The 16,909-nt window shown below is 41.6% G+C and overlaps 1 protein-coding gene across 3 annotated transcripts in view; it reads left to right on the top strand.

The window, feature by feature from the left end:
* Positions 1–13,881: 13,881 nt before the first annotated feature.
* The window catches only part of FAF2 (Fas associated factor family member 2), a 76,871-nt gene continuing 73,843 nt past the window's right edge, over positions 13,882–16,909 (top strand). Inside the window, exon 1 of one of the 3 annotated variants that reach the window (XR_003412841.2) lies at positions 13,882–14,034. Coding sequence is in view for 1 of the 3 variants with exons in the window: in XM_027034998.2 (XP_026890799.1) it covers positions 13,972–14,034 (63 nt within the window). In the remaining 2 variants the exon portion in view is untranslated. The other 2 variants (XM_027034998.2, XM_053226236.1) reach the window with 2 other exon arrangements.

Here is a 16,909-nt window from a genome sequence, read left to right as displayed (position 1 = left end):
GCAGGCTCCGCACTGTCAGTGTGGAGCCCGATGCGGAGCTTGAACTCACGAACTGTGAGATCGTGACCTAAGCTAAAATCAAGAGTTGTATGTTTAACCAATTGAGCCATCCAGGCATCCCTAGAAATGGCTTATTCTTTTTTTTTTTAATGTTTATTTATTTTTGAGAGAGAGACAGAGTGTGAGTGGGGGAGGAGCAGAGAGAGAGGGAGACACAGAATCCGAAGCTGACTCCAGGCTCTAAGCTGTCAGCCTAGAGCCCGATGCAGGGCTCGAACTCACAAACCACGAGATCATGACCTGAGCTGAAGTCAGACGCTTACCGACTGAACCACCCAGGCACCCCTAGAAATGGCTTATTCTTAAGCCTAGAACATTTTGTTGTGCCAGAAAGTAAGAAAGATGATGAGGAGATAAAAACCAGGAGCCAGCTTGAAGGGGCTCCCACTGATCCAATCTTGGACCATTTGAGCACTAAAAGAAATAATGATAGCAAAGTATCACAGTCCATGGGATAAAATAAGAGTCTGTGAACCCATGTAGACTGAAACAAACAAACGTTTTCTTTGTAGTAGAAAGCCAACTAATAAATATATAAGGAATGACAATGCTAGAAAATTATCATTTGGCAACTATCACAATACCTGAATCATGCAAAAATCGATAGATGCTATAATGAATGAATAGGTGAAAGTTTGAGAAGTGACATATAATTTACATAGTTTTTTTTAAAATATTTTTTAATGTTTATTTATTTTTGAGAGAGAGACAGACTGCAAGTGGGGGAGGAGCAGAGAGAGAGGGAGACACAGAATTCAAAGTGGACTCCAGGCTCTGAGCTGGCAGCACAGAGCACGACGCGGGGCTCAAACCCACGGAATGCGAGATCATGACCTGAAGTCAGTTGCTTAACTGACTGAGCCACCCAGGCGCCTCTGGACTGTTTTCTTATTGGTGACCTATAAAACTTGAACAAGTGGGTATCATATAGAAAAAAATGAACTTCAATCCTCATCTCACATTGCACACGTAAATTATCTTGAAATGGATCGTAGACTCAAACATGAATGCTAAAACTGTCAAACTGCAGGTGCATCTCACAAACTTAGATATATGTATTTTAATTGAAATATTTTAATTTTAATTTAAGTGAAAGTAAGTTTTAATTTCCATGATGAATTTTTCTTTGACTTAGTCATTTAGAAGTGTGTTGTTTAATTTACAAATATTTGAGAGCTTTACAGTGCATATATTTTACATAATTTTAATAATTTGAGGTTTTATGAGGCTTGTTTCATGACCCAGCATAGAGTCTATCATGTGTGCTTTAAAAAAATATGTATTCTGCACTTTTGAGGTGCAGTATTTTATATTATTTAAGTCAAGGTGGTGGGTAGTGTTTGTCTTCTGTATCCCTACTGATTTGCTTTATAGTTGTTCTATTGATTACTGAGAGAGAAGGAATGGCCAACGTTAATTGTGGATTTGTCTTTTCCTCCTTTCAGTTCTACCAATTTTTGCTTTCTCAGTATTTTGAGACTGTTATTAGGTACATATACAGTTCGGATTGTAAGATCTTCTCGTAAATTTAATCCTTTACTGTGAAGATAAGATATTTCTTGTTGTTGGTAATACTCCTTATTCTGAAATCTGTTTGGTCTGATATTAATATAGCCATTCCAGCTTGCTTATGATCAGTGCTTGCCTGGTATCTTTCGCCATCCATTAAATGTGACTTTATGTTTAAAGTGATTTTCCCTTTCTGGCTCGCTGAAGCCTCCCCCAACTGTGTTTTGGCACTCTGCTCTAGATCTGGTTGAGTTTTTCCAACTTTATCCTCACTTCTCCTGGGAAGCAATGACCACCAGGAGTTGTCCGGTCACCCCAGAGAGGGAAGGGGGAAGGTGGAGAGCTGTGAATTAGTGCAAACCTGTAGAGCACCTGCAGAGATGAGGCAAAGGTGGAAGGACTAGGTGAACACGGATTCACTGGTTTAAATGGCTTGGCTACCTGGCAAAGGCACCTTGGAGTCCACAGTCTCCCACGCACTCACAGTCGTGCCTAACAATTGGAAAATAAGCCTGACCCTAAATCCAGAAACAAAGCTGTGTTCAGTACCCAGGGCAATAGGCCAACTTGGCTGGCTAGCTGCCAGAGAGCAGTAGTTCACCTCTTTGAAGAAACCCTTAGCAGAAATGTGGGTTGATTTTGTCTGACTTAGATCTTGGAATTCAGTTTTGAAATGAGGCACCTTCACTCTTTTCTTTTCCAATTATATACTTAGTGCCCTGTAAATTGGGCCCAAGTTGCCAGGCTTCAAATCAGCATGAGGGGGTGGCTCAGTCAGTTAAGAGTCCGACGCTTGGTTTCAGCTCAGGTCATGATCTCGAGGTTTCCTGAGTTTGAGCCCCGCGTAGGGTTCTGTGCTGGCAGCACAGAGCCTGCTTGGGATTCTCTCTCTCTGCCCCTGCCCCACTCAGGCTGTTTCGGTCTCTCTCAAAATTTTAAAAAATTTTAACAATATTAATATCACAAATACCCCACGAAGCCTTGAGATCATGACCTGAGCTTAAATCAAGAGTTGGATGCTTAACCAACTGAGACACCCAGGCGCCCCAGCAATGTTTTGTATTTTTCATTGTACAAGTCTTTCACTTTCTTGGTTAAGTTAGTTCCCAGGTATTTTATTCTTTTTGATGGTATTATAAGTGGAACTGTTTTCTTAATTTCTTTTTCAGATTGTTCATTGTTAGTGTAAAGAAATACAACTGAAACTTGTGTGTTGACTTTGTATCCTGCTACTTTGTTGAATTCATTTATTAGTTCTAACAGTGTGTGTGTGTGTGTGTGTGTGTGTGTGTGTGTGTGTGTAACTTTAGGGTTTTTTACACATAAGATCACATCATCACAAGCAGATTGGTATTTAGCTAAAGATTCAAGGCCAACTTCTCTGCATATTTCTGGAATACTTTCTCTACCTATCTCCCTCCTTTCCAGTACTGTGCCCTATAAATCCTAGCTACTTCAACCTCCCCAAACTCTTATCTCTGTCCCCTTGACTCTTGAGACCAACGGGCTCTGTTTGAGTTCCCCTTTCCTACTCAGCAGTTTAGAAATTCCTTTAGGTAGAAAGTGTGAAAATCATAGGGCTTAACTTGTTTGTTTCTCATCTTCCAGGGATCACAGTTCTGTGCTCTCTTGTCAATATCTAAAAACAATGCTAGCACATATTTTGTCCAGTTTTTAAGTTATTTACAGTGGGAGAGTAATTTTGAATCCTAATACTCCTTCATGGTCAGTGTAGAAAAGTAGACATCTCTTAAGTCTTTTTTTTTTAAAGAAAAAAACAAATGTGTCCATAGAGGATTAATATCATTGCTTATTAAAGGAAGAGTTAATTGTCATTAGAGGATGTGCTTCTGTGGGAGTTAATGGAGTTGCTGAAACTAGACAGAGACATTTTTTTGAGCAAAGTTTTCTTCTCCAAAGGGGTTAGTGGAAGACTTTCTGGTTGACAATGAAACACACATTCCCAAAGATGGAGAGAGCATTCTGAGATCCTGGCACCCTTGGTGCATCCTGGCTGGTGCTAGATGGGGCACAGGATCCCAGGGGGGCAGAGAAGGTGAATTTCTCCACCACAGTTGCTGATCTTGGAATTTCACAATTTTCCTATGGCATCTGTCTTTGTTTCTGAATTGTCTGTTTCTGCCTAGAAAATTCAGGCCCTCAAAGGCCACATGAAGGCTGCAGGGATGTCCAACTAAAGCATCTGCCTGTGCTGGAACTCTCTCCTTATACCTGAGCACTGAGTTGACATTTTCTTCTCTAAGATTTGCAACTGCCTTTCTTATTCTCCTGACTTTCAGCTTCTTTACTGCCCCCAAATATAGTCCCACTTCAACTGAGGTCAATTTCCACTCCCCCCAACCGAGGGACCATATGGCAATATCCAGAGACCTTTCTTATTGTCACAACTTGCATAGGTGCTACTAACATCATGGGTAGAAGCCAGGAATGTGCTAGACATCTTACAATGCACAGAACAGCCTTCACAAAAATAGAATTATCCAACTTAAAATGTCACTAATGCCCAAGTTGAAACCCTGATTTAGAGGCTTAATCAGATTCGCCATGAATTTTTTTTTTAAGGCTATTTCATATATAATGTTGGGAAATTCACTTGGATCATGTCATGTTTAGTTGCCCTTAGTGACATTAAAATTGGGGCGCCTGGGTGGCTCAGTCGGTTAAGTGTCCGACTTCGTCTCAGGCCATGAGCTCACAGTTTGTGGGTTCGAGCCCGACATCGGGCCCTGTGCTGACATCTCAGAGCCTGGAGCCTGCTTCAGATTCTGTGTCTCTCCATCTCTCGGCCCCTCCCCTGCTCATGATCTGTGTCTCTCTCTCTCTCTCTCAATAACAAATAAACGTTAAAAAAAAAATTGATCAGCAGATTTAGGTGTTGTCAGCCTCATCCATCAATAATAAAGTTCCAGATCAGCTTTTCACCCCAGGTTTTAGCAACCTTTGTGATCTTCATCTAAGTCAATTATTTTATTTGAGGTTTAAAAATTGTGGCAGTCTTATTTCTCTCAGTATCTCTGTACTAGCTGGAAAATTTTTCTTAAGTTTTTATTTTAATTCCAATGTAGTTAACATACAGCGTTGGATTAGTTTCACGTGTGTAATATAGTGATTCAACAATTCCATACCTCACCCAGTGCTCATCATGATGGGTACACTCTTTAAACCCTGTCGTCTCTTTTACCCATCCCCCCAGCCACCTCCCCTCTGGTAACCATCCGTTTGTTCTCTATAGTTGAGAGTCTATTTCTTGGTTTGTCTCTCCCGCTCTCTCTTTTTTCCCTTTGCTCGTTTGTTTTGTTTCTTAAATTCCACATAGGAGTGGAATCATGTGGTGTCTTTCTCTGACTGACTTATTTTGCTTAGCATTACACTGTCTAGATGCATCCATGTCATTGCACATGACAAGATTTCACTCTTTTTTATAGCTGAGTAATATTCCATTTTATGACTGAGTATATATATGCATATATAATGGCATATATATATGCCACATCTTCTTTATCCATTCATCTGCCGATGGACACTTGGGCTGCTTCCATAATTTGGCTATTGTAAATAATGCTGCTATAAACATAGGGGTGTATGTATCACTTTGAATTAATGTTTTTGTATTTTGAAGGTAGATACCCAGCAGTGTGATTACTGGGTTTACACATGTGAAGTTTAGTGCATGTCAGTTATACCTAAATAAAGGTATGTACTTAAAAAGTATAATGCCTACAATGAATTGAAGCATATTGAATATGTATAAATATAGGGGTTCATTATGATACCAAAAAAAACCCACAACAAAAAACAACCCAACAACAGCAGCAACTGGATTGCAGGATAGTTTTATTTTTAACTTTTTGAGGAAACTGCATACTATTTTCCACAGCGGATGCACCAGGTTGGATTCCCACCAACAGTGCAAGAGAGTTCTTTTTTCTCCACATTCTCACCAACACTTGTATTTCTTGTTGGTGCGTATTTTTTTTTAAATTTTAGCTATTATGACAGGTGTAAGGTGGAAATTTTCACCTGGAAAATTTTGTCATTAGCTGGAAATTTTTAAAGAACTTTCACTCATTATCAGTTTGGTTACCTAGAGGTAGAGTTCATAGAGGACAAGTAAATGCTTGATTACTTCTCTTAATTGCCAGCTTTCAGGAAAAAAAATGAGTTGATATGCTGACAGTCTCCAAAAGTGATTGATGAGCTATTTGGTTGTGAGTTGCTGTTGTTGTTGGGTTGGTTGCTTATTGTTGGGGGGGAGGGATCACAATGAACTCCTGTATTTATAGATATTTGATGTATTCCAACTTATTGTAGGCATTATACTTTTTAAGTAGATACCTTTATTTAGGTATGATTGACATTCAATAAACTTCACATATGTAAAGTTTCCAAGTTGATAAATTTTGACATGTGTGTTCATTTAAGAAACTCTCAAGACAATAAAGATAATAAACATATCTGATATCTGGACTTTTTGATGCTTAAATTTTCCCATCTTTGGGCCCTTGTAATAATTTGATACCTTCTTTGCTTTTTGGTACAGCAAGGTATTCCTGGCTCATTCTGTAAATTTCCTGTCCCAGACTTGAATCAGTCATTTCTTCAAAGGGTTCTACAAACTTCTAGTGGGAAATGATATGCAGAAACCATTGTCTGGGCCCGTCAGTAGTTAAGTACTTCTTATAGATCTCTTTGGTCAACAGAACTAGGAAATACATTTTCTTTTTTAAAGAGAAAAATGCATTGTGTTCTTACTAATATTTCTTTTTTTTTTAAATTTTTTTTTCAACGTTTATTTATTTTTGGGACAGAAAGAGACAGAGCATGAACGGGGGAGGGGCAGAGAGAGAGGGAGACACAGAATCGGAAACAGGCTCCAGGCTCTGAGCCATCAGCCCAGAGCCCGACGCGGGGTTCGAACTCACGGACCGCGAGATCGTGACCTGGCTGAAGTCGGATGCTTAACCGACTGCGCCACCCAGGTGCCCCTAATATTTCTTTTTTTTAAGATTTCATTTATTTAATTTAATTTAAATTTTTTTTTTTTGAGAGAGAGAGAGAGAGGGAGGGAGAGGGGCAGAAGGAAAGAAAGAAAGAGAATCTTAAGCAGGCTCCATGCTCAGCACGGAGCCCAATGTGGGGCTCAATCCCACGATCTTGGGATCATGACCTGAGCTGAAATCAAGAACTGGATGTTCAAACAACTGAGCTAGCCAGGTGCCCCTAAACATTTTATTTTTTTATTTTTTTAAGTTTATTTATTTATTTTGAGAAAGAGAGAGAGAGTACACGGGAGAGGTGGAGAGAGAGAGAGAGAGAGAGAGAGAGAGAGAGAGAGAGAGAATTTCAAGCAGGCTCTTCACTGTCAGTGGAGAGCCCGATGTGGGGCTCGAACTCATGAACGACAAGATCATGACCTGAGCCAAAATCAAGATTTGGATGCTTAACTGACTGAGCCACCCAGGTACTTCTGAAGATTTTATTTTTAAGTAATGTCTGCACCCAATGTGCTCAAACCCACAACTCTGAGATCAAGAGTCACACACTCTACCTACTGAGCCATTCCAGGCACCCCAAATAATTTCTAATTCAAATTTAATATTTTCTTTTAATCTCTTCTAATTTAGATGTATTTTCCCTTTCACTGAAAAATCTTTTAAATAATAACATCAATATTATTACTGAGGGGTGCCTCGCTATCTCATTTGGTAGAGCATGCAGTTCTTGATCTTAGGGTTGTGAGTTTGAGCCCCATGCTGGGTGTGGAGATTACTTAAAAAAATAAAATCTTAAAAAATATATTATTATCGACACTATAATTACTGAGTATCATTTGAGGTTTCTTCACTATTCTTTCTGTTCTTAGAACCCAACCTATAAGGAATATATAGGCAAATTACTGTGATTTAAATTCACTTGAAATTGTTCTTTTCTCTGTAGTTGAGCCACCAACTTGATACATAGTCTCATAGCCCAGGTTGCATAGAAAACATGGCCTCCCTGAATCAAAAGCTTACTTGTTTGTACTTTACCAGGCAGTGCAATCCCAGGGAACACGGCATGACAGAACAGGGGAGTGGGGCAGGGAAAGACGGAGGGCAAATACAAGGGCCTGGCTGCTGCTTGGTAGCAAGTGTGTTGTTCCATTCATGGGGTTTGTCCTCAGAGAAAGCATATGAACGATTGCGTCTCAGAATAGCTCAACATAGGGCAGGAAATGGGCCTTAAAATTTTTTTTTATTCTTTCTTTATTTTTGAGAGAGAGAGGAACAGCGAGACAGAGTGCAAGTGGGGGAGGAACAGAGAGAGAGGGAGACACAGAATCCAAAGCAGGATCCAGATTCTGAGCTGTTAGCGCAGAGCCTGACGCGGGGCTTGAACTCATGAACCGCAAGATCATGACCTGAGCTGAAGTTGGACGCTTAACCAACTGAGCCACCCAGGCTCCCCGGAAATGGGCTTTTATTTGGTGGATCCCATATCTTATTTGTCAGGGTTTTGCTCCATTCCTTTGCACTTCTGAGTTATGCATGTATGGGCATTGTGCTGGCCTATGGTGTTTCATGCTTCACTAGGAATAGGCAGGCTTTGGATAGGAGGCAGGATGCTTGTGGTGCATGTGTGAGGTGAGGTGCTGTGGGATTGTGTCTGAGTAAGATGGTCACCAGGGTGTTGGCTAGATAGAATCCACATAGCGTTGGTCACCACAGAAGTGGCTAAAGAGAAACAAAAGGCCAAGAGCCTTGGAGATACATGAGAGTTCAAAGTTCTGAGGTAAAACCTATGAAGTTCGACACAGTAACCCTCCTTGTACCGGTCAGTGCTGCTCCTTCCCCTCATCATGTCCAGTCCCATACTATAATATGGGTTCTCTGCCATTGTGGGGACAAAATGCCTTCACTCCTTCCAAGACGGTGCAAATCCAATCACTTACAAAAGTCCCTCTTTTACAGCCAGAGTCTCTGTAAAGACTGAAGGCAAGTACGTTAGGGAGATAAGCTACAGTTCTCTGAAGCTGCAGCTGGTCTCAAGCCTGTAAGTGATAATCATAGCATCTTTTTCCTCCATTACTCATTCTAGATTCCCTCACTCTTGGCTTATACTTCAGCTGGCCGGATTGCTCTCCAGTGGACTAACCCAGACTTTCATTTCTGAAGGGTCTGAGCCGTTAGGTGCCTTTCCCTTGTCAAGTTGTAGCTGTTACAATTGCTTACTTTCTATTATCACTGGGTATGGAAGTACCTACCATGAGATGTTCTAGTGAATCCCCTGGGCACTGGACATACTCCTCCTGCCTCCATTGTGTGTAACAGCAACACTGGCCCCTCATTGTAATCAGAGGCGTTACCTGGCCAGTATGGTAGCTCCACCATCTCTAAGTTCACAGCCATCAGGACCCCAAGGTGTCCAGATGGTAACTGCAGCACCCGGTTCAGTGGAACCCACACTCTGTCCTCTGAGAAACATGCTCCTCCTTTCTGAATCAGAGCCTAAGATTGTGGGGACAATTTAAATGCATCTGGGTTATTTAAACCATCTGTAAATAGGTGTCCTGCTTTTCCTCCCTTTCCCATTCTGCCAACTGAGGTGTTGTTTGAACTCATTCGCAGTTCACAAATCATGTAATTTTTTATGGGCATGGGGCTTTAAAATGAGCAATAAAATATCTCTGCTTTAAAGATCACCTGTCATCAGCACTCTTTTCCCCCATCACCCAAAACTGATGTGGTCCTTCTTGTATCTTTTGATTTGAGATGCTCTAATTAAAGATCACCCCTCTATATCCTACAGGTGGTAGCTTAATTTCCCATTTAGTTTCCATGGCTTTACTCTCATAAACCTCCCACCCCCACCCCAGTCCATTAGGCCCTGCTCTAAGGATGTGGCCTGGGCCAAATATTTACAGACCCTGTACTTCGTGCCCAGCACAGTTCTCATCACTGAGGACTGATTGGTGGCTGAAGCCAACTTGGCCTCTGTTATCCTCACGGAACGCAGAGTAGGGAAATACAAAAATAAACAGGTAAACAAGATAACAGCATCTAGTGATAAGTGATTTGAAGAAAACATAATATGTTTAGGTCTTCATTGAGGATATAGCACACATGTACTGAGATCTAAATGTCAAAAGGGGCCAGCCATATAAGGACCCAAGGAGAGTGCTCCAGGCAGAGGGCACTGCAAATGCAAAGTTCCTGAGGTATAAATGAGAATAATGAAGTGGAGGTTTGAAAGTAATGAGTTCCCAGTAATGAGGTCAGAGAACCAGTAGGGGCCAGTTGGGTAGGGCCTTGTAGGCTACATTAAGGAGTTTGGATTCCATTCCAAGGACAATGGGAAGCCAATAGCAGGTTTTGAGTTGGGTAATGTTAGGATCTGATTTAGTTTTTAAAAAAGATTTTCTGGCAACTGTGATGAGACTGAATTGGAGAGGGATAAGAGTAAAATCAAGGAGACCAGTTACTAGGTAATTACAGTGACCCAGGTGAGAGATAAGATGGGGACGTATGTCATTGATGCAGTCTACCACCAACTACATACTTTTGGGTCTCTGTCACTTTCTACTTGATATTGCAGTTAATTTCTTGCTAGACTAGGAGATTACTGATGTCAGGTCATCCCAAGAACTAACAACTGTAAGACAGTAACAAACACATGTTGAATCAATCTACAGTGCTAACTTCTGCAAAGAACTTCAGCGTTGACAAAAGCCTTTCCTTATTTTTTGAATTTTTTATTAATTTATTTTGTAGGCTTTACACCCAAAGTGGAGCCCAACATGGAGGTTGAACTCATGACCCCAAGATCAAGACCAGAGGTGATATCAAGAGACAGATGCTTAAGTGACTAAGCCACTTGGGTGCCTTGGCAAAGCCTTTTCTTAATCCATTATTCCATCCCATCCTCTTGTCAAGTATGCAAGGTAGATATGATTAAGTCATAGACTTTACATGTCCCCTTTGAATTAATCCTTGCCATGACCTGATGAGGTAAGGACTATTTGTTTACAGCTGAGAGATAAGCAAACTGAGGTTTAGGGAGGTTAACTTGCCAAAGTCACACAGTTAATGGTGGCATCAGTTTGTACTCAGGCCTCCCTGAAGAGCATGAGATGTGCTTGGTGACTTATGTAAGCCAAAACTTTGCCTTCAAGCCTGATTTGTTTTGTCAGTCCAAATACTCCTAGTAGAAGCCTGGGAGCAGGTTTTACCTTTCTCATGAATTTGGTGGGGCAGGAGGCCAAACAAACAAAAAACTGTTGCTGACATCAATGGTCTGCTTTACTCAGCAATCAAGATGCTGTGTCCCCAACTGATAGAAAATATGTTATGTTCCAGGCACTCAGAAATTGAAGGCTTGTTCTAGGATTTCCATGACTTGGCAGGACAGATTTTGTCCTTTATCAGGAAAAAAATGGTAAGGCATAAACAAAGCCCTATTATTAGTATTAAAGAAACAAATATATTCATTAAATTCTCTAAAATAGCTCTTAGTCACAAATCCTAGTATGTTATAGGCATAGAACTGGGATTCAAAGACCTATCACACCCATACACACACACACACACACACATGCCTACACACACACATCCTTCCCAAGAGTGATGAAATTTGTTTACTTTACCAATAAACTGTGTGTTCTTAGAGGGCAGCAGCCACGCCCTCTTTATCATTGTAGCATCCAGTCCAGAGTCTGGCTCAGAATAAGCACTCAATAAATATTTGTTGGGTGAATTCCTAAAAATCTGTAGACTAATATAATTAATAAATCTATTAAAAAGATCTTTAGAATGTTCTAAAACTTCACTATCCAATACAGTTGTCACTGTCCACATGTGGCAACTGAATACTTGAAATGTGCCCAGTGCAAATAGAGATGTGGGGTTAGTGTAAAATACACATCAGATTTTGCAGACTTAATACAAAAAAAAAAAAAAGAATATTTTGCATGTACTGGCTTAAATACATTACTAAAAATAATTTCACTTGTGTTAAATATGGCTAATAAACTATTTCAAATTACACATGTGGCTCACATTATATTTTGATTGGACAGCACTGCTCTAAAAGAATAAAGTTCAGGGGGAAAAACTGTTCTTAAAGGAGAGGACAAGCCATTAATTAATTACACTTTCCATACTTTTCCCCTTGAACTTATCAAAAAAATCTTAGGTTTCTTCCAAGGCCACGTTCTCCCATGGCAAACAGAGACCATCAGGATTGTATCTAGGTCAGAGGGGCAGAATGGCAGTTCATAGGCTGGAATGTGGCTTGCAATTATAGTTGACATGGTAGTTTTCTTAAAATCTGAGTAAGTTATTACCTTTTTAAAATGGGGAGATTTCATATGCAGCTCCAAATTTGTAGGTGCTCTTTTAAAAATGGTAAGCTCTTGGGGGACAGACAGGCTCAATAATCAGAGCATGTGACTCTAGTTCTCATGGTCATGAGTTCAAGCCCCTACCTAGTTGGGTGTAGAGCTTACCTAAAAAAATAAAATAAAGGTATTACCTATAAAAAGAAATGGCAAGTTCTAGCAATACTGGCCTTACATGGAAACCATCAGCTACAACTAAAAAGCAGAAACCACCTTAGGACAGGGAATGGACTCTCCAGCTTGCCATATTGTATTCCCTACACTGAGGCAAATTCTTACTGGTGGAGTTAAAAAAAAAAGTAAAACATTTCTTGTAACCATGTCTTAATTCAAAGAAAACAGAAAGGTAGATCAAGAAATGTATGTATATATATGTGTGTGTGTGTATATATATATATATATATATATATATATATATATATGGGTTTTTTTTTTTAAAGAAGTGAAGAACATTCAATGGTGTTTAATATAACTACAAAGTTTGTCTGTTGAAGGACTATATTTTAAGTCAGAATTTCGCAACAACTCTGGAGAGTGTATGATTTTGCAATCCCTCATCTGGTCTGGCTGGATCCAACATTATAGGAGATGTTGAATAATACCAGGTCTCCTTTGAGCTTTGGGTTGATGTCAAGTCACATCTGTCTGTTTCCAAATTTACCCTAAAGGTCTAAGAAAAATTCCAAAGTATTATTAGGCAGTTTGTGTAGACCTGGTTAAGACCTACAAGATACAGGTTTGAAAGAAGTGGATAGAGCCCTTCTGTCCCTTAAAGTACTCCTCACAGAACTTCAGCTTTGAAAGCACCTCCTGTCCTGTCTTGCCTGATCAACTCTGAGAAGTGTGTAGGCATGGGATTCCACAGCGAGGTAGAGTGACTTCCTAGGCACACAGGTAGTCTGTGGAAAAGCATACACCAGACCCAGACCCCTCTGCCTTCTGGAGGCCTTCTGGAGGGTGAACAGAGGCAGATGGCAGGAGGAAAAAGGTGGAAATGAAAGAGAGAGGCCTAAAGAGAGGTGGCGGTTTGAAGGGGCAAGGAAAGTGAAGAGGAAGTCAGATATTGGAGAGTAGAAATAAGACAGTGGAAAGGGTGAGGGACGGCCTCCAAGGAGAATGAGCTGAGGCGCTATGTCAGTGGCTTTGGGAGAACCTCATTCCACCAATGGCAGAATGGAGCCCAGAAGGGAGGTGGTTTGCCCAAGGACGTCCAGCACTTTGCCAGGTGGGCCCTAGATCCCGAGCTCAAGTATCCCGATCCCAGTCCAGGATCTTCCCTCTGTTCATCACAGGGAAGACAGGCCAGTGGGCCTGAGACAGGTAGCAGAGTCGCCATCTGGTTGGCGATAGCGCCATTAACAAAGACCCAGGTAGCCAAATCCAAACAATCCTAGGAAGCGAATTTGAAGCCACGATTTTCACGTGGCTGAGGCTTTTCCCAACTTCCAAGCTCAAGTCGGCTTCAGAAAATACCCAACCACTCTATTCCAGAGACTTTTGGAATCTCCCGAGAGATGTTCAGGAGCTTTTGGAAATGTAAAGGAAGCAATCAGACATCAAACAGCCGATATTTCCGAACGGCACAATCTCCTAAAAAATATTCAGGAATATTGGAGACTGGGGGAAGATGGTTAAGAAGCAGGCGAAATCGGCCAACTGGCGTTCGGGAATTTCCGCAGCTTCTCGAGGAGCACTCGGTACCTCTCGGCTCTTCGCGATCTATTCAGAAGTCTTTGGGTCTCCGTTTGACAGGTCTGTTCGCCGCCTAAATCGTAAGGGCGACTGGTACCGACAGTCCCTCGGCAATTTCCGGAAGCGTTCGGTATTGGCCCGAGAGTGGCGCCCTCTGACGGCAGAACTGTCACCACGGGTACCCTCACGCTGCGCCAGTAGGCGCAGGCGCAGTTGCGCGCCGGCGGCCCGTTCAGAGCGGACGTGGTTGCTACTGAGGTCACTTCCGGCGGGTGACGGTGCGGACGGGTCAGAAGCGTAGAGGCGGCGGCAAAATGGCGGCGCCTGAGGAGCGGGATCTAACCCAGGAGCAGACAGAGAAGCTGCTGCAGTTTCAGGTAGCAGCGAGTACTCGGTGCAGCACATGCCGCCACGGGCTGGGGAATGGGCCCCTAGAGGAGCCCAGAAACCTCCTCAGATTGGGCCCGAGATTCTTCTCAGACCAGCGGCGGCCCCCTCCCCCCAGACGCCAACTGCCCTGCTGCTCCCGGCCCCGAACCTCTGTCGGTCCCCGGCCTTCCAGCCAGGGCTGCGGCCCTCTCCTCTCCCCTCAGCGGGTCAGCTTCCCAGGTTTCCCTTAGCGGCACCTGTCCTCAACTATCTTTCCCAGTCCGGCTACCCGTCGGACCTTCTCCGCCCATCGACTCTAGATCTACCGAGATGCTTAATCCCCACCAAGGAGTTGGCCTCGTTTCGGGTCTCTGGAAAACCTACCAGCATCCCATGCTATTTCTGCAAATATTTATTGATGGCCTCTTGGGTGCCTGGTCCTGTACTGGGCGCTCTGGTGGGGGAGGGGGCAGACCTGGCCCCCGTGCCCTAAAGGTGTGGGAGGACACCACGTAAGGAAACAATGCAACATTGTAAGTGTCATCAGTGGCTTCTGACTTGGTTTATTACCCTGGGCTTATTGCTGGACTCCGGTTATTGACTGTGCTTGAGGTGGGTGGTAATTTGCAGAAATCTGCCTCCTTTTAGTGGTTGTCGTGTTAAGAACTTTTGGCACTAAGCACTTGTCTCTGACCTGGAGAATCTGGGTGGGTACCCACCAGGGTGGGTAACCTTGTCTCTTTATTACCATTATAATGGATATCAGTTTCCTTGTTTCTAAAATACTTCTCTTAAAAATGTCTACCCCCTACGGATGTTGTGGAGATCAAATGAGTTTATGGATATATGAAGGGCTTTGTAAGCTGAAATGTTGCTAAATGGTATTGCTCCTATTAATCATTATTTAACTTAGGATAGAATTAAAGTTAGTGGTACACTTATTCCCGAATAGAAAATGGGTTAAACATTCATTAATTCAGCAATATTTACCAAGAACCTTAGTGCTTATGCACAGCTAGTTCAAATACCATTTATTGAGTACTCATGATGTTGTAAGTACTGTACTAAACACATGCATAGCATGCATGATCTCATTTAAGACAACAACGCTGTGAGATTCATGGTGTTAGCAATCCCTGTATCGCAGATGAGCCATGGGGTTTAAGAAGTAACATACTTCGGTTACACAGCCAGTAAGTGGTGGTGTCAGATTTAAAGCCAGATCCCTCTTTCCAAAACCGTTTCTGATCGCTTGTGTGCTGTACCACCTGTGTACAGCCGAGAGTGGAATGCAAATGCTGTGATATTAAGTCTTTTTTAAAAAAAAAGTTACTACTTTTTTGTAATTTCTTTGATTAGATTTCACTATAATTAATTTTGAAGTGGGTTTTCTTTAAATTGAGCAGTGGGTTGGAAGTGTATAATGGAAAACTATTGTAGAAATAGTTGACATTTGGGGCGCCTGGGTGGCTTGGTCGGTTAAGCGTCCGACTTCGGCTCAGGTCATGATCTCACGGTCTGTGAGTGCTAGCCCCGCGTCCGGCTCTGTGCTGACAGCTCAGAGCCTGGAGCCTGTTTTCAGATTCTGTGTCTTCCTCTCTCTCTGCTCCTCCCCTGTTCATGCTGTGTCTCAAAAATAAATAAACGTTAAAAAAAAATAAAAAAAAAAAGAAATAGTTGACATTTGATTGGAGATTTGAGTAAAGAAATTGAGGACAATATAAATTAGAATGAATAAACATCAGACAACCAGCTTCCTCTTCCTAGTAGAGGGTAGGAAGGTAACCATGTAACTTATCCCTTACAACGCTTTAGGGGTAAGCTCCCGGATTAAGTGTTATGAGGTGATTTGAGTTATATGTCATGATGTACTTAGTCTCATAGTGGCAAGACATGAATGTGTGGTAGTATTTCTGAGGTAAAGTACATAGGTACCTCCATTTTGTCTTCATTGGACATTTAAATCAGTAAGAGGTGAGTAGTAGATTAAAGCTACATTAAAATTGCTTTATGAGGGGTCCCTGACTGGCCCAGTCAGTAGAGCCTGCAATTCCTGATCTCAGGGTCATGAGTTCAAGCCCCATGTTGGGTGTAGAACTTACTTAAAAAAAAAAAAAAGATTGCTTTATGAAATTGGATTTACTAAGGCAAATGCATTTTGCATTTATGTGTTCCTTAAACAGTTCCTGGATCAGGTTCATCATTCAATTGCCATTAAACATTCTTTGAAACTTAACTAGGTGCCAAGCATTATACTAGGTATTTAACATACCTTAACTTTTTAAAATCTCTTAATAACTCTGTAAGGAATTAACCCCCATTCGTTTTGTAAATGGAAATTTAGAAATTCATACCTGTTACCACCTTTTGTATAACCTGTTGGAGGAGCTGTGTGTGTGTGTATATATACACATATACACACTCACATATACATATACATATATATACACATACATGAACAATGAGTATCCTGCAGTATATTAGTGCTCATAGTGCAATATGGTATAAACAAAGCGCTGTGGGAATTAGGGGAAGGTTAGGAACATTGATGGAGGTGGGAGGGAGAGAAGAGAGGAGGATGACTTAGTAGCTAAGCATTTTTTGTATTTATTATGCCTTAGGCATGGTGCGAGATAGTTTATAACTATTGTGCTTAATTCTTGTAAAGTGCCATAGATGATATGGCTGCTCCTCGGTGAGGAAACACATCTATTGAAGTATTTGCTTAAGTTCATTAAGCTATTAAATAGTGGAGATGGAATTAGAAATCTAATTGGTCTGGGTCTGGACTTCAAGGCTGGGCTCTTTCCACTGTACTTTGCTAATTTTGAAGGAGGAATAGAATTTCAACAGGTTGTAGGCAGAAAGATGCTCAAAGCTGAG

Source organism: Acinonyx jubatus, chromosome A1 (assembly GCF_027475565.1).
Source record: "Acinonyx jubatus isolate Ajub_Pintada_27869175 chromosome A1, VMU_Ajub_asm_v1.0, whole genome shotgun sequence".
NCBI classification, from domain to species: domain Eukaryota; kingdom Metazoa; phylum Chordata; class Mammalia; order Carnivora; family Felidae; genus Acinonyx; species Acinonyx jubatus.
The sequence above is the reverse complement of the archived record's forward strand: the minus strand, read 5'-3'. Positions and strand labels throughout refer to the sequence as shown.